This window comes from Coccinella septempunctata, chromosome 9, assembly GCF_907165205.1.
Source record: "Coccinella septempunctata chromosome 9, icCocSept1.1, whole genome shotgun sequence".
NCBI lineage: Eukaryota > Metazoa > Arthropoda > Insecta > Coleoptera > Coccinellidae > Coccinella > Coccinella septempunctata.
Window position 1 is genome coordinate 16,896,450 of NC_058197.1, and position 18,357 is coordinate 16,914,806.

At 39.1% G+C, this 18,357-nt stretch overlaps 2 protein-coding genes across 2 annotated transcripts; one reads left to right on the plus strand and one right to left on the minus strand.

The window, feature by feature from the left end:
- The first annotated feature begins 193 nt into the window (after nucleotides 1–193).
- LOC123319894 (protein I'm not dead yet) lies at nucleotides 194–7,417 on the plus strand. The gene is made up of 6 exons (XM_044906951.1): nucleotides 194–435; nucleotides 2,328–2,704; nucleotides 2,767–3,067; nucleotides 3,136–3,521; nucleotides 4,639–5,019; nucleotides 6,916–7,417. Coding segments are annotated over exons 1-6 (1,710 nt in total). The 5' UTR covers nucleotides 194–434; the 3' UTR covers nucleotides 7,180–7,417.
- Nucleotides 7,418–7,513: 96 nt separating this feature from the next.
- Nucleotides 7,514–17,918, minus strand: LOC123319940 (14-3-3 protein epsilon). The gene is made up of 4 exons (XM_044907032.1): nucleotides 17,384–17,918; nucleotides 11,398–11,687; nucleotides 10,830–11,190; nucleotides 7,514–8,899 (listed from the first exon to the last, which is right to left on the minus strand). Exons 1-4 carry the CDS (start codon nucleotides 17,445–17,447, stop codon nucleotides 8,844–8,846), a joined length of 771 nt encoding a protein of 256 aa, XP_044762967.1. The 5' UTR covers nucleotides 17,448–17,918; the 3' UTR covers nucleotides 7,514–8,843.
- Nucleotides 17,919–18,357: the final 439 nt, after the last annotated feature.

Here is an 18,357-nt window from a genome sequence, read left to right on the forward strand (position 1 = left end):
CACGTCTAAAAATAAACGCCAATACCCAAATCCAGACAAACAATAAACAATAACAATATATCAACAAAACCAGAAAAATCTGACGAACAGGGCATTCAATCCACTATAGGGTCATTTGATCATGCTATCCACAATAGGCTCTCCATATTCTACGAACTTTGGAGTTGGCAAAGTTGTGGAGGGATCTCACTGAGCGGAGTTATATAAATGTGGAGTACACCTAGAAGCACTTTCAGTACTTCTTGGTAATCATGATAGTTGTGGACATGAGAAAGATACCAAGGCTTATCACGATAAATGCGAACTGTGGACACTGTTCAACGTGGTCAATCAAAGGGTGAATTTTTGAGTGGCTTATATGTGACTTTAGTGTTTTTGGAAAAAATAGTGGACAGGTGTTATTTCACAAATAAGACGTATAGGAATCTGGAAAAAGTAAGGAAAATCTTTGGGACTTGCTTCAGATCCATCAATTTTTGTAGATTTTCAAAGTATTATTAGCTTTTCACCTCTCTGAGCTGGAGGAGATTGAGAAAATGATCCAAGATTTGAATACTCTTCGGATTTTGACCAAATCAGTAACGATTATGCAAAATATTTCATTCCTCAAAGGAGACACGAAAAAGTTACATGTTCCAATTTCTCCAATTCCTTTTGAACACTGTGTTTTCGCTGAATATACTGCTTATTTGTAATTATTAGATGGTCAACTCAATCCTGGAATCCCTCAATATCCTTCAAAAGAATATTTTTCATATTTTTGCTATGATTATATTCAAAGATTAGCCAATTATTGAAGTATAATGTATAATACAAAAAACTTTGATATCGATTTTACCTCTATACTACGAATTTTTTCATCGATTCAGTAATACATAATAAGCTGTCCTCAGCATTGAGCTAAGCGAATAATAATTGTTTTCGTTCCTGATAGAAAATTTGAAAATAAACGATATTTTCCTATATAATCAGGAAATACTCTAACAAAGTAATTCGATATATATTATAGGCAGAAAATGACACCATCCAAATATCATATGCTTTTTTATAATGTTGGAATCAACAATAGAAAAATTATTGAGATTGTCAATGTATCCAATGAGTTTTTAACTCATAAATTCTCAAAAAACAAACCTGTTGGAATTAATATTGGAAAACTCCCATGCAGTGGAACTTTTCTTCTAACTTTTCCACAAATGCCTATCCTTTAAGATGAAATTCTCACGATAATTTCCGGTAACACCTATACCCAGAAAAATAAAACGATTAGGATAATCCAAAATGATTTGTTTGCATGATGTAAATAGCTACTATCATCTTGAAATAGATCAGATCTCCACTTATGCAAATTCAGTCATATAATATTGACGTTCAAGATTAATTAATCGATTAATAATGCATTGTTAGAAGATTTCTTATGAATGCACACGTGTCGACAGTGTTATGCTTTGAATGAATTGCAATTGGAAGATATTAGAGCTTGAAATTAACTATTGACTACACACAATACGTTTTTTTCATGCTTGTACCCACTCCTAGATCAACTAAATGGTGGTTCAAATCTGGGACTCCTCTGTGAGTCACTCTATTTGAGTGAGAAATTGACCATTGTTAAATTTTTGTGCATTTAAATATCAAACATATTGAATGGACTAATGGAACTAATTGATCAGTTAGCCATGATTTAAACCCCCAAAGCTAGAGTATGGACTGGGAAATAACACATCTTTATCCAACAGCCTATACATGTCTCCCACACTGTCCAATAAATGCCCCTTTTTGATATGAACAAATCCTATCAGCTTCATCTGAAAATAACTTAAAAAAAACTGCAGTGCGATTAAATAGTACAAATCAAAGAAACGCCCAGTATATACTCGGATAAAATCTGGAATTATCTCAATCAAAAGCTGGCATATAGTCGATTTATTGTTACAGACAATTATGTGAGATATCTTAATTGGTCAATTAAACATAACGATTATAAACAGAGCTAATAACAATGTTCTGCATGAAATGTTGAATGGCCATTAAGGAAGAATCATCGCCTGTTGAAATTCAAGGATGAAATATGCACAAGAAAGCGATTGTTCTTGTGGTAGACAAAATATCCAAGTGGCAAAATTCTAAACAACGAAGTTTTAGTGATCCTTATCGAAATGAACTGAAATTGAAACTTTTTACAAACGAAAAAAACACTCTTATTGGTTCACACCTGTATCTAGGTCATAGCCTGGTGCCAGATCACAAAATTGGATTATTTTTTTGCGTTGTATTCTCCAGGAGGCGTTTCTTCTTGAATTCGACTAAATGAGTTTAATTTCCAGTGAAAACCCTGGAGAGTATGGTATCCTCATACCGGATGGTGGTTCACGCGTTGAAGGTGTACTGGAAGTCCATCTTCGTGGTCGTGTACCCTTTAGTTCTACTACCAGTCTTCCTTCTGAACAACATACCAGCCTTACGTTGCCTATACGTGGTACTACTGATGGCTGGGTATTGGGTTCTCGAGGCATTACCCTTACCAGTTACATCTTTACTACCGATGGTACTGTTTCCCCTCATGGGCGTTCTGGACTCGGATAAGACGTCCCTTTGCTACCTGAAGGAGACCAACATGATGTTTGTTGGAGGTCTCATCATAGCCATAGCTGTAGAGCATTGCAATTTGCATACCAGGGTGGCTCTGCATGTTATCAAATTAGTAAGTTGTAGCTTTTCTTTTTGTTTTTATATTATAAAAAGCCCTTCTGTTTCCGATTGTAGGTTGGTTGCAGCCCTAGAAAACTGAACGTTGGGCTTATAACCGTCACCATGTTCGTCTCTATGTGGATTTCAAACACAGCAGCTACGGCTATGATGATCCCAATTATAGAAGCCACCCTCAAAGAACTGGAGTCTCAGGGTATAGGTAACATGTTCGAGGAAGACGCAGTGGAGGTGAGCGAGAACGGAAAGGAGAAGAGACAGAGAAATGGTCAAGATGTCACTGAGACTAAGAGACCAACAAGAACCACCATGTGCTACTTCATCAGCACAGCTTACGCGGCTAGCATTGGAGGAAACGGTGAGACACAAACTTTTCCAAAGACTCAATCTAATCCCACACCCTTAATTCTGTGCCTCCTCCACCAGGCTGCATAGTCGGTAGCGGCACCAACCTAACCTTCAAGGGTATCTACGAAACGTCCTTCCCCAACTCTCCGGGTGTAGAATTCGCCAAGTGGATGATGGTCAACGTGCCCCTGATGCTACTGATGATGTACCTGTCCCTTGCCTGGCTCCAGTTCTGGTTCATGGGGCTGTTCAGGCCCCATTCCAAGGACGCGAAGACCATCAGGGTGGGTACGCAGGGGGAGATCGTGGCAAGGAAGCTGATCTCGCAGAAGATCGACGAGATGGGGCCGATGTCTTTCCACGAAGGTTCTGTGGCAGCGTGTTTCGTCCTGTCGGTGCTGTTGTGGTTCTTCAGGAAACCCCAGTTCATCACTGGTTGGGCAGAGCTGATCACCGAACATAAGGTGAGGATTTCGATTTTATATTTATCTTCACAGACCTGAAGATGCTATACTGGGATAGCGAAACGTTTGTCCTGGTTCAATATTAACTCTTATGTTAGTGATAATTGAATAATTCAGTTTCAGTGTAACCAGACAAGGAGAATGATATATTTCCAGTATAACTGATAATATACAGGGTGATAAGTCTTTGACTCGTTTTGATAGTTCAACAATAGATTCTTGAGGTCAAAAGCAACACTTTTTTCCTGTGCCATTTCTTGCGATTTGGCCCTGATAAAAAGATATAGCCATTTTAAGTTTTCATAATGAGCTGTGCCACCCCTGGACCACCCAATTTAGCTTCAGAATAACTAGCTAAATCTGCGACACTACAAATCTGTGAATCTTTTAAACTGAGTTGTATTCAGTCAAATACCCAATTTATCTTCAAACCGAGCCGATTCGTAAAATATGGTAAAGGAAAAAAGTGTTTTTTATGACCTCAAGAATCTACTGTTAAAATATTTGTACGAGTCAAAGACTCACCCTGTAGAGGCGATTATCTTTACAGACTCTCTGGGAGGATTGTTATACCCTTAATCAAAATATTAGAATGCTCTTAAAAAATTATTTAAAGCTCTCTGGAACGTCAGAAACAAAAACATTAGTCAGATGTTGAAAAACCTCTCAAATTACGAATGAAGACACTCATCAGCAGCCTTGTGAATTACACGATACATCCTCAACGCCATATTTAATCGGATTACGTGTTCATTAACGTTCTTTTACGTTTTATTGAACTTCCTTATATTCATAATGTCATAATGTAATTTTGTTCGTGCTGCTCTTCATAGGGTAATTTAAATGCTGCCTCACGCACAATGGTGTGTAAATATAAGGAATTGGTATTCAGTGAGAGTTTTTAACAGGCATTATCAGATGATATTTCGAAAGGTGTACTATGCATGTCAATGCCATAGGGGCCTAGAATTATTAGGCAGTAGCACATATTGGCTTATGAAATTGAAAACATCTTTGAAATGATGACACATCTTAAGGTGTATCTTGGGATGCTAAAAGAAAAGTTCCCAAAGAATTTGAAATTACAATAATATTCATAATGCTCTCTGTTCCTCAGGTCAAAGACGCAACAGCAGCTCTAATAGTGGTGATGCTCTTCTTCATCATCCCAGCCAAACCAGATTTCATACACATCTTCAGCAATGACGAATCCAAAAGGCCAAAAACGCCATCTCCAGCTCTGCTTACGTGGAAAATAGTCCAGCAGAAACTTCCCTGGGGTCTCATATTCTTGCTTGGTGGCGGTTTTGCCCTTGCTGAAGGTTCCAAGGCCAGTGGTATGAACCATTTCATCGTCCATTACCTTGGAAGTGTTATCTCTTTGCCAAGACTGGCCATCATGGTGATAGCTTGCCTGTTGGCGTGCCTTCTGACACAGTTTTCCAGTAATATAGCTGTGTGCAACGTGATTCTACCGGTGTTAGCTGAAATATCGGAGGTAGGCCATTTTTGGATACATACACTGCTCAACAATTTGGAACATTTCAGGAATAAAAGCTCATTCTATTGAATTTTCTGGTAAACAGTGTTAAGATATCCGAAAGTTTGGTGAGCAAATATAGGTTTTCGAGCACGAGGAATCCATTGAGAGTAATTTCGAAAGCCTATCTCCCTTCGTTTAGATTTTCGTCTTGGAAATGGAATTTTTCGAAAATTGCAATTTTCAATCTGCGATATCTCCTGTTATATTCGTCTGATCCAATTGGGATTTTCGGTTATATAATCAGCGTTGCCTAGGCTTCCACCCCAGCACAAAAACTCGATTTTGAAAATTTCGAATTTTTGGGTCAAAAATGAGCAAGGGGTTAGACCCCCCTAAAATCACCTATTTGCTACTCTGCCTGAAAATCAGGAAGTTCTATTACTGTTTTAGGATACGGAGTGCATAAAACTAGTTTTGAAGATTCTAGAAAACCAAACAGTTGATGATTCAATAGAGAATTGCACTCCAGAGAGCTCTTCAAAGTCAACTCGAAAATGAAAAGTGGAAAAACAAAAAAGATAATTTTCTCCTAAACTGGGCCAGATATTTGAAATTTTGGTATGGAAATATAGGTTTTCGAACACGCTGAATCTATTGCGAGCATTTTCGAAAGCCTATCCCCCTTCGTTTAGATTTTCATCTCTGAAATGGAATTTTTTCAAAAATTGCAATTTTCAATCTGCGATATCTCCTGTTATATCCGTCTGATCCAATTGGGATTTTCGGTTATATAATCAGCGTTGCCTAGGCTTCCACCCCAGCACAAAAACTCGGTTTCGAAAATTTCGAATTTTTGGGTCAAAAATGAGCAAGGGGTTAGACCCCCCTAAAATCACCTATTTGCTACTCTGCCTGAAAATCAGGAAGTTCTATTACTGTTTTAGGATACGGAGTGCATAAAACTAGTTTTGAAGATTCTAGAAAACCAAACAGTTGATGATTCAATAGAGAATTGCACTCCAGAGAGCTCTTCAAAGTCAACTCGAAAATGAAAAGTGGAAAAACAAAAAAGATAATTTTCTCCTAAACTGGGCCAGATATTTGAAATTTTGGTATGGAAATATAGGTTTTCGAACACGCTGAATCTATTGCGAGCATTTTCGAAAGCCTATCCCCCTTCGTTTAGATTTTCATCTCTGAAATGGCATTTTTTCAAAAATTGCAATTTTCAATCTGCGATATCTCCTGTTATATTCGTCTGATCCAATTGGGATTTTCGGTTATATAATCAGCGTTGCCTAGGCTTCCACCCCAGCATAAAAACTCGATTTCGAAAATCTCGATTTTTTGGGTCAAAAATGAGCAAGGGGTTAGACCCCCCTAAAATCACCTAATTGCTACTATGTCTAAAAATCAGGGTGTTCTATTACTGTTCTCGGATATGGAGTGCATAGAATTTGTTTTGAAGATTCTAGAAAACCAAACAGTTGATGATTTAATAGAGAATTGCACTCCAGAGAGCTCTTCGAAGTCAACTCGAAAATGAAAAGTGGAAAAACAAAAAAAAATATTTTCTCCTAAACAGAGCCAGATATTTGAAATTTTGGTGAGAAAATATAGGTTTTCGAACACGCTGAATTTATTGCGAGCAATTTCGAAAGCCTATCTCGCTTCGTTTAGATTTTCGTCTAGGAAATGGCATTTTTCAAAAATTGCGAATTTCACTTGAGAATTCATCAAGACTGAACGGTTGCGCCAAAATGGATGAAATTCTCAGATTCATTACCAGAAGAGTTGCTCTTTCAGATTATGCATAACAATCGGATCTACGATCATTTTCCTAGTAGATACGACTTTTCCCTCAAACAAATTCACCCACATCCCTTAACAATTTTTTTTTACGTCTTCCAGATCGCCAACATCCACCCCATGTACCTAATGATGCCGGCGGCCCTGAGCTGCTCATTCGCCTACTGCTTACCAGTATCCACACCCCCGAACGCAATCGCAGCAGCCCCCTGCAACATGCCCTCCTCCGAGATGGCCAAAGTGGGCGCTGGCGTGGCCGTCATATCGCTTCTAGTCCTCTTTTCCGTATTTCCAGTATTGGCGCCCATAGCCTGGGACATAGACACAATACCCACCTGGTTAAACACCACAAACCTCGATGTATGATATTTTTTTTTAAATTCCAATAGGAAATCAATTCGATTTTGACGAAAGCACTGGAGAATATTGTCGATATTTATTTATGCATATGATATTGCTTAACGGCTTAGAAATGCGATTTGTAAATTATTTTACGGAGGGACATTTTCTTCCTCCAGAGCCATTTATTTATAGGTGATTACCATTTTATGTATTTATCTGCTACGAACCAATGTTTCCCAAGATTAAACGTATTAAAAGATAATTTTATGTGTTTTTTCTTCAATCTTTTGATTCAGAAATTAGTACGTAAAGTATCATTTTTTTTAATGGTATAGGTGTCTTCAAATAAAACAAAACCTTTTCAAGTATTTTATAATAATACATCAATTTGTTTTACCAATCTACACAGCATTTTACATTCATACATACAAGAAAAATGCAACTTATTCCAACGTCCAGTCTCTAAAATAACAATCTCGAACATCGACTGAGGTCGGAGTCAAAATCGAAAAAAAAAATCAAGGGCCACGTTAAGTTAATTTGGTAAGTACACAAAATCGACCTACAGCGACCAGTCGAGATCTGTTAGTGGGAGACGGGTGAAATAACAAACTGTGAAAAAGAAAACCAGTGATGTTTAGCGAAATCTATTCGAACTATAAAAAAAATGCTAGATTGTCATCATATTTTCATACATAGGTAAACAGGCTTACCTACATCCAAAATTTATTGCTTCAGAATTATCAACTAAACGTTAAAAAAAAAATGTTAAAGGAATGCTTTTGTACGAGATACATCGGCTTCCTCCAGACCTGCCGACAAATCAAGAGCAAGAGAGGTGTAGGGACCAGGTTGATGTCGAGACTGGGACTTTGGTGGTGGAAAATCGAGGTGGCAGTGTAAGAAAACTTGATCCCCCTATCAAAACGTTCGGTTGACACTGAACCTGGGAAAACTCATGGCCGTAATGGATTATTCAGTCAAACTACCTCTTGTATCCCGTCACATCAACCTGAGTGATTGAAAAACACAGCTTCAAACGGCCTGAATGTAAAATGTCTGACGATGGCTTGCGTTTTTGTAAAGCGTATCTTCAATTTCGATTAGCTTGGATGATCTAGGGCATCTTACCGTCAATCAAATTTAAAAACGAAAAAAAGAGAGGGAGGTCCATCCATCGTTCAAGTATCGAGAAAAATCATAGGCTGCCATTGTTAAAACTTACCACTGGAATATTGCTGGTAACGACTAAACGATATAAAACTCATAATTTAGAAAAACAATTACGAAGGGAATTAAATACACAAGCAAATCCTACGCGCACTTATCCATTCACACGAAATTTTGACAAAGGGGGGTTGGGGGTTAAATCGAAGTCCTAGAAACGTGGGGGGCGCTAGGTGAAGTAGGGGGGGGACAGTTACGATGATGAAAGTGACAGACGGAGAGAGAGAGAGACGAATTTCCACACTCATTCCGGTCCAGAGTCATACCAAGACAAAAAACAGAGACAGTATATTTACGGCTAAGAATAATAATAATAATACAATATGTACCGGGCCCTGTATCGGGGAGTTGTGATACGACGGCCCCGTCGATAATGTCTAGAGCATAATTTTTGAACTTTACGCCCTGCACTACACAGCACTTTTTTAGTTCGTTTTGTTTTCTCTTGTTCAACGCTTAAATTACGACACGTCCTGGTCCTCGACGTCCTGCAGCTGTTCCTTTGGTTCGTTCTCACCTGAAACAACGACAACGTTGAGGGAACGGTTTTAATAATGAATACACTGCTCGAAAATCCAAGTGGATAATTTGCCTACACATCTGATCAGAAACTATCCTATGAAGAAGGGATTTCGTCGTGAAGTTGACCTTACAAGACGATCTTGTGCGACGAATGTAGCTCTTGCTCTTCCACCCCCAAGGGTATAAGCAAATTCATATGTAGTCCACTGGGTACACAGTCAAGAGGACCATATTTTGCAAAAATACGCCTCTCCACACCGTATGTAAAAAGGTAAGTTTGCACTCGAATATCCTCTTCAATTTTTGAGCAGTGCAGTAAGAGTATGGATATACAGGGTAAGTCATTAAAGGTTTATGGAAAACTAATCGAAATTTCGCTGAAAAGTGGGAGTTTTCGACAATGAAAATTTCTGACCTCTGTAACAGCCCCACCACTCTCTTATTTCAAATGGCACACCCAGTTTATCTTAACATCGTCAGATAGCTGATTTGATGGCAATTTTCAGGAGAGTGCCGTACCTTGGGTAAAAAAGTTTACGAGTTATTGGGATTCTTATGATAAAAAATATCAAAACTAGAGGTCATATTTTTAGAAGAAAAACTGCTAAGGTATTTTTGAAAAAAATCATTACCTTTCTCAATTTTTTCATTATGTAATATTATAACACCGTTTGCTGTTTGGACCGAAAATGAACAGGCCGATTATGAGAAGATCATCAATTTGAATAAATTGATTTCATCAAAACTTGTGATTTTCAAGCAATAACTCATGATTTTATTGTTTCAGTCTATTCTACGTGAAAAAAAAGAAGGGTGGAAACCTGAAGATATCATATACCTTAAATGGAAACTTCAAATAATATAAAAAGCTTATTTATCGAAACATACTGTAGTTTCAGTAAGTCACAACATAATCTTTTTTCCTTATTTCTCACTTTTCTTCGACAACTCTGAAAGTTTCCATTTAGGTATGGAGTTCATGTGGGAAACCCCTCTTTTTTTACCTAGAATGGTAAAAACCATAAAAAATATAGGTTGCAAATTGAAAATCATCGATTTTATTGAATTCGATTTGCCCAACTTCATGATCTTCTTATAAACACCCTGTACATTTTAGGTTCAAACGAAAACAGTGTTATAATACTATACATGGTGAGTCTGACCCAGACAAATATTTTAACAGTTGATTCTACCATTTTTTTCCGAACTGGCTCGGTTTAAAAGATACAGGCTGTTGGAATACCATAAAAAATGTTATTTTGGGTTTTATCTCACAAACGGTTTCATCGAATGAAATGAAAAATGAACTGAAATTTGAAAAACTGGGTACTCTGGCTGAATACAACTCTGTTTAAAAGATTCACAGATGTATAGTGTCAGATTTTTTAGCTTGTTACTGAAGGGAATTTTGTTTCTCTAGGGCTGGCACAGCTCGTTATGAAAACTCAAAATCGGTAAAAATGGTACAGGAAAAAAGTGCTTCATTCGACCTCAATAATCTACTGTTAAAATATTTGTACGAGTCAAAGACTCACCCTGTGTATTAAGAAAATTCAGAACGGTAAAGATTTTTTGAGAAAAAATCCTCAAATTAACACTTCCACCATTTTTCTCATCTCAGTATAACCCATCAACTTTCAAGTTTAAACCAAGGTGTGGAACACTATTGAAATTACCATCAAATAAGCTGTCCAACGACGCAAAGATATACTAGGTGTGCCATTGGAAATAGGAAAATAGTAGGCTGTTTCCGGTATAACCGGAGGTTGCAGAGGTCTGAAAATGTTTTCGGAGGAAAGTCAAGTGTCGAAAAACTCATGATTGGTTCTCTATAAAGCTCAAGTAGCGGTGAATCACCCTGTCTGATCAAATAAATAGTAAAGGGACAGTCAGTCATATGATTTAAATATTGTAAGATAACCTACCGTCTCCCTGCATGTCGCTGGTCCACAAGGTAAGGTTGTCCCTGAGTAGCTGCATGATCAGCGTGCTGTCCTTGTAGCTCTCCTCGCTGAGGGTGTCCAGCTCGGCGATGGCGTCGTCGAAGGCGGCCTTGGCCAGGCGGCAGGCCCTGTCCGGACTGTTCAGTATCTCGTAGTAGAACACGGAGAAGTTGAGGGCCAGGCCGAGCCTGATCGGGTGCGTGGGCGGCAGCTCGGTCATGGCCACGTCGCTGGCCGCCTTGTACGCGACCAGCGAGTCCTCGGCCGCGTCCTTGCGGTCGGAACCGGTCGCGAACTCCGCCAGGTAGCGGTGGTAGTCGCCCTTCATTTTGTAGTAGAACACCTGGAAGAAAAAAAAATCCAGATAGAGATCCAGATCCTCTTAATGCGCCTACGGATTAATCTGACATAATGCGCATGATTCGAAAATCCAACCTAGGATTCTGCGCGGAAGCGACAATTTGAACGCTTCCGCGCAGGATCCAAGGTCAGATTTTTGAATCATGCGCATTATGACTCGGTCAGAGCCAAGAATAGCGAACGCCCTTACCTTCGACTCGCTGGTGGACGCGGAGGGGATGAGGTGCTTGTCCAGGACGGTCAGTATGTCGGAACAGATGTCGTGCAGTTCCTTCTCGACCTGCGAACGGTACTGGCGGATCATCTCCAACTTGTCGTCGGCCCCCTTGTTCTCCTCCTTCTGCTCGATGGAGGAGATTATCCTCCAGGAGGCCCTCCTGGCGCCGATGACGTTCTTGTAGGCCACCGAGAGCAGGTTGCGCTCCTCCACCGTCAGCTCGAGGTCGAGCTTGGCCACCTTCTTCATGGCCTCCACCATTTCTGAAAAAGGAAGGGTAGATCGATGAGAGATTTCGTTAGAACCACGTGGAAGATCGCCTAAGGGGAAGTTATATGCAAGGAATCTGAATAAAAGAAGCCAAATACTACAGAAACAGTCTTTGTCCAACTCTCTAGACCCTTATCACGTATCGTACAGTTGGCCAGCTTGCTGGGTTGAAGAATAATCGACAATAACGTGCACCCCTAGGTAGAATATCAGCGAAAAGCTACACCAGGGACAAATGTCTTTCGATTTCGCCATAATTCCTCGTTTATCCCAGAATTAGGAAGTTGCGTGATAACCCTTTATAAATCGCCCTTTTATTCCCCTATATATCTTTCGCAATCTTTCTCGTGTCGTGTCCCATTAAGGGTTACGCAGGGCAGAACAGTGGCACCGATCAGACCGTCATTACAGCCACGTTTTGAGCTGGGGCGACTTGAAACACTCTCAGTTTATAGGGGACACCCTGTATACCCGAAATGTCAGGGAACTGTTGTCGTAGACGCCTCTTAATGAGTTTAACACGCGTCGCCGTCGTTTTATCCCATTTGCATCGGTCGATCCCGAATTTTCGTGTCTCCCTTCCGTGGGGGTTTGGGGGTGATCCGATACCCCCAACGGCTTAATGGCTTCGCAAAGGTGGAGGAGACACTTTCGGGACAGGGAAGCGGTCGGATGTTAAGTGGATTTCGTCGGGAAATGCGCTTATACGCGGTTAAATTGTCGAGGTCGAAGTTTTTGCTCTCTTGCTTACGTCCGATTTAGCAGAAACGTTCGTAGGTTGTTTTTGTGACGTCAGGAGAGTTTCATTAAGCTGTGAAACCGCTTCGTTTTCGATTTGGGTATGAAAAATTCGCGTGAAAAACGAGCATGTTTTTTGGGATGAAATATACAGGGTGCGTCTTTGACTCGTATAACTCGTAACGATAATTTTAACAGTGGATTGGTGAGGTCGAAAGAAACACTTTTTTCCTTTACCATTTTTTGCGAATCGGCTCGGTTTAAAAGATACAGGCTGTTGAAAAACCATGAAAAAATGTTATTTTCGGTTCTATTTCACAAACGGTTTTGTCAAATGTAATGAATTTCCGAATATAGTTTTCCATTTATGTGATGAATCTTTTTCAAACACAATATGTCACCCACGTCTTCCAGTTTTCTCATTATGACCATTACGTACCATGAAAATACCCAAATTTCAAAGAATCCAACTCTTGAAACTAAGTTTCACGCTATCTAATGAATGTTTGAACGTAAAATGAAAGTATTCTTTGTATTTTCTCGTATAATGCGCCGTTTTCGGGTAATTTTATGTTCAAAAATTAAAAACTATCTGTGAAATTTGAAAAATTGGGTATTTTGGCTGAATACAACTCTGTTTAAAAGATCCACACATGCGTAGAGTCATAGATTTAGCTAGTTATCTTGAAGGTAATTCTGTTTCTCCAGGGATGGCACAGCTCATTAAGAAAACTTAAAATGGCTATAACTTTTCATCAGGGCCGAATAGAAAAAAATTATGGGGTAAAAGTGTTTCTTTTCACCTCAATAATCTGCTGTTAAAATATTTGTACGAGACAAAAACGATACTACGATATAACAGCGATGTTAAATTACAACAGCCTGTGTTTTATCGATGCAACAGCTGCAAACCTACATTTCTACAAAGAGAGGATTATCGATTTTCGATGGAAGAGATACTCAAAAATAAAAAAAATATATCTGTAGAATTCGAAAAATTGGGTATTTTGGCTGAATTCTATATTAAACGCCAACGAAATTGCTGCAACCCATTTATTGTATTATAAATACTACTTCGTTGACAAAATTGAATCTAAAAGTGAATTTATGCTTGTTTTTCCAATATAGCAACTTATTTACAGGGTTGAAATAGTATATTTAATCCTTGGAAAAACTTTAAGATGCCAAATCTTTTTGTCTGGACCGAATTGGAAAAAAAATACTCCAACCCCACTTCCACTGAACAAATTCCAACCCTAACAGAAGGTTCCCTAAGAACCCTCCGAACTTCCCCCATATTCCCTTTCGTCAGTGTGTGAAAAAACGACGCCGCGACCTTGACCCCCTTTCCCGGAAAGGACCAGGACCGAAACAGTAAATCCCCGGTTCTCGACGCCCGTCGGGACGCCGTCGTCGCCACCCCCAAGCGACTGCGATAGGACGTCGATCTACGTTCGAGAGTTCGCCGAACCGGCATATGCGGGCGTCGCGACGCCCGCTATCGATCCCAACCACGGCGTCGTCGTCGTCGTAGAGGGGTTGGAGGAGGTTACCGGTCTTCAGTTGGGGGGTGGGTGGTTATTTTGATCAAATTTCTTCATTTCTTCCATTTCGAGAAAGCGAATTGTCGATGAAAATCAATTTTTGAAAGCTCCCACTTTTTTGGGAGTGAAACATTCGGGAAAACAACCCTTAAAACAACCCCTACACCCTTGGCGTACACGGAAGAATGCGATTAAGGCGACGCAACACGAGGAAACGTTGGAAAGGCCATCCACAACTAATGAATTCTCTCATACATTCATCCGGGCTTCAGATGGGAGCGTGAAAGTTGAAATATAGCCGGGAGAGGGATGAAAAAGAGCAAAGAGGAGGGTTCATTTACGATCCAACCAGGTTACGAGCCACTTTACGACCCCTCCACCTGTTAAATGGTACCCCATCCAAGGGGAGGAAAGAACTGAATATGAAATATGCATAGATCAGTTCCCTGTTCAGTTCCTCGAAGCTCGAAGACGATCGCCAATCTTTCCAAGATAGTCGAGCTTCAGAGTAGGTCTCGATATAAACACCCTGTCATATCTGGTGAAGATGAGAAACCAATGAAAAAGTTCAACAGAACTGTACTCCTAGAACAGTGAGAACTGAACAGGACTCTTACAGTTCACACAGTTCTCATGAAACCTCCCCTCAGACCAGTTCCACACGTTAAAATACGGAACTAGGTCGAAAAAATATTCAAAGAGACCCAAAGTTCTCATGAAACAGCCTTCCAGATACGGAACTAGTTTGAAGAACTGCTCTAAGAGAACAGTACCTACAACAGTTCACACAGTTCCGGAACAGGCAGTTCCACGAGAACTGAAAGTTCTCCTTCCTCCAACCGTTCACCCCCTACGTCCCCTAGTATCGACCGTATCCAAGCAACGTGGCCCGGATTCCTGTCATCAGGCAAGGGGGTGGGCGGTTGGCAAAACGCCCGGGCGTCTGGACCCCGAATGAAAACTCGTGTTCGTAATACGGACGGTTCCCGACTGCGTAAAGATTGAACTTTTCATTTTTTTAGAACAGCACGCGCCGCCAGTATAGGTCGAGGGCTTGGAGGGGCTTCCTCTGAGTGGGCGGAAACTCGTGAGGGGATGTTAAGAGGGATTAAGACGAGATTTAAAATCGAAATCTCGAGCGTTCGTCGGGATTCATCGTCGAGTAGGCCGTGTAAACCTGGAGGATGATAAATTCTATATTTTATAGTAGTAATGCACCACTTTGTGGGTCGTTCACCGGGTTAAACAGTCAAATTCTCACTTTGTACGAATGGAATTAATAAATTATCAAGTTTTCGACCTTCAAAAAGTAGCAAAGCTTCTCTGCTCTTGGAGCAATTGATAATCCCCCATTTGAATCCCTCGGGGACATATGTGTGGAGTGTTTGGACCAGAATTGAGCTAATTTGAACCTTAAGAATGACACATTACTCCTAATTGAAATTAAAACTATTAAACTCCTTCTTTTATTTATTTCAAATGAAGATTTCTCAACAACTCTAAAGTTGATTCAATACAAGGATATTGTCATAATGGGAAAAACTCTGAAGGGGTTCTTTCTGCACTAAAACAATATTTTTTAGACTGAACAGTAAATTTGTCGAAGGATATCCCTTTATGTATCATCACAGCTCCAGAAAGTTGCTTTGAATTGTGCTCCTATGAGGGGTTGAACGACATATTGTTGCTGTTCTTGCTCCTCATCAAAATTGCCTCCATAAGCCATACTCCATCGGCATAGAGCCTTTCGGAATCCTCAAGGATCCTGCATGGCCAACTCATCGAGTCCAATCCAAAGGGCACTTCTTTTCACCCTCTACTTCTTTCTGTGTTGTTTCCAATCAAAATGTATACACACATGTACCATCACACCCCTGTATTCGACATAGCTCCAGCAGTTACAAAAAAAGCATAAGAATTTGGACGTCCTAGACAAAACAGTCTTATCACCTCAGTCAGTGTTATCAGTCAATGTCAAGTCTATTGAATGGACTAAAATAAAGGTTGAAAATCACATTGAGTTTACTCCTTATTGTTTGTCATTCACAATGAAGCTCTAGTTTTATTTACAAACCGTTGAGGAAAAGATTGAATCTTTGTATTGATGCCAATGTAGGATACTTTCATTTTTCTCATTACAAACTTGCTTTTACACAATCGGTACAATACAGAATATTATCGATTGACAAACATATCGGATAAACTAATGTTGCTTTGTTCTACGGTACCCTCTGAGTGGGTGGCTCCATCAGATTGCCTAATTTTCGATGGAAATACCTGCACATAATCAAGAAATAAAAATTTATGAACTCATGATTTGTCAGATAAAAAAAAATTCCAAATCTTCTCATATGGAAATTGCTTGAACTTATTCTGAATTTCTGACAAGTTTAAATAATGCTAAAACAGGTGTTTTCTTCTGGATTACAGGAAGTACACTGCATAGCATCATCATTAATAGTCATCCCATTTTCCTAGTGGTTATGAGAACCTCTTACATTTAACACTTACAAAATCATCATTCACTAATTGAGAACAAACCAAATCTAAAATAGATTTCTATTAATGGGCATATATGTCAGAACGAATGATAACCAATAATTGAGATGATGAATCAATTTTTTTTTCAAAAGTTCACTGTGAGTCAACAGGGTAGCAGTAGGGTTGAGGGTTAAATACACAGAATGACTGTATCCAGTCATTTGATAATCTGTTATTGATCTGGATCAACCTGGGTTAACTATTGAATTATTTATGGAATAATAAATTCCCTAGACTCTAAAAATGTAAACTATATAAATGTGGGTGGGATTTACATTCCTCAGAAAAAAAGAGCAGGCAAATATGAATTCATTTAAAATTCCAAGGATTTCTGACTGAAAGACATTCTGACAATTTCGAACAAAGCTGAAACTGAAGGAACCATGTGAATGTGAGACATCAACAGTTAGTTCTTGGAAATATATTTTTCTGATTTAGACCACATTTACAATTCTTGAAAGAAATCAAAAATGAATCACGTAGTAATTACGACGTACTACGGTCTGAATATGGAATAGATAACTGAACGTTTTCCTTAAAAGAAAGCGGAAAGAAACAGCTAGGTAACCATATCAAGAAAGACAACTAATGAATCATTATCAAAGAATTCAGCCAAATATCGAATTACCCCTCACTTCGACAAAATCAATAATTGTTGAAATGAGCGGATTGAATTCCAATGAATTAAAGCTCCTGTATACATATTGGCTTTGGGGGAAATCTTTTTCAACATCATTTTCGACAAAATAAAGATTTTTTATTTGAACTGTCAAAATTGTCAATAGCCTAGCGTCTATTTGCCGACACTTGGAAAAAAGAATCGTAACAAAAATGGGAATATTGGTATTATACAAAAATAAACGTACCATCATAACGTTCTGCTTGTTCCGCTAATTTCGCTTTGTATACATTATCCTCCCTATCAGCCATTTTCAGATGATTTTAGATGAAATTCACAGCACCACACAAACCTATCAGCTTTTTTCCGCGTACTACAAATATGGCCGCGCCCGCCACACTAAGTGGAACGATTCTTCACGAGGTATCTTCGTCGATTATCGGTCTGACGTCACCTCTTGGCGGACTATTTGAATTTGATGTTCTTGGAAAACCACTTCTTAGCTTTAATTCCTTTTATTTCACACCCAAATTCTCGAGTGAAACTTTGATTTTCGACTATTTCGCACTATTTGTTTTTCATGACATACTAGAAATGTCAGAATGCCAAACGTGACGTCTTATATTTCGTAATAAGAATAAATCTTCAATTCACACAGGTACAAAACGATGAAATCGGCTTGTCCACGATAATTACTCTTGTGGAATTTAATTTTTCAAGACCAGAACTTGCACTGTTTAATGATTTTCCGCAGTATACGTCACCACCAACAAGCACAGAGTCTGTCTGCAGGAAATAGGGAATTGAATTTTGCAACAGCAGCCTACTCAACTATCCTGCGCTTGTGCGATGACCAATTTTTCCATTTTGCGTATTATGAATCATTCTCTAATTTACAGGGTGTGTCGCTAACCATTTCCGAAAATTGTCCTTCTTTCCCCATTCGAATGAACAATAGGGAATCTTCCACTCTTCATATCGAATTTTTTCTCACCAAACAGTAATATCAACGTATTTCAATATTCCCTTAGATTGATAACCTTATCACAAGAACCAAATAAATTAATCACTACAAACCAGTATTTGTGTTCATTGGCAATATCAGATATTATGCATGTTGAATATGTACTTAGGTTGATTATTTGATTCGTACAAATATTTTAACAGTAGATTCTCTGGGTCAGAAGAAACAGTTTTTTCCTATACAATTTTATCCGATTC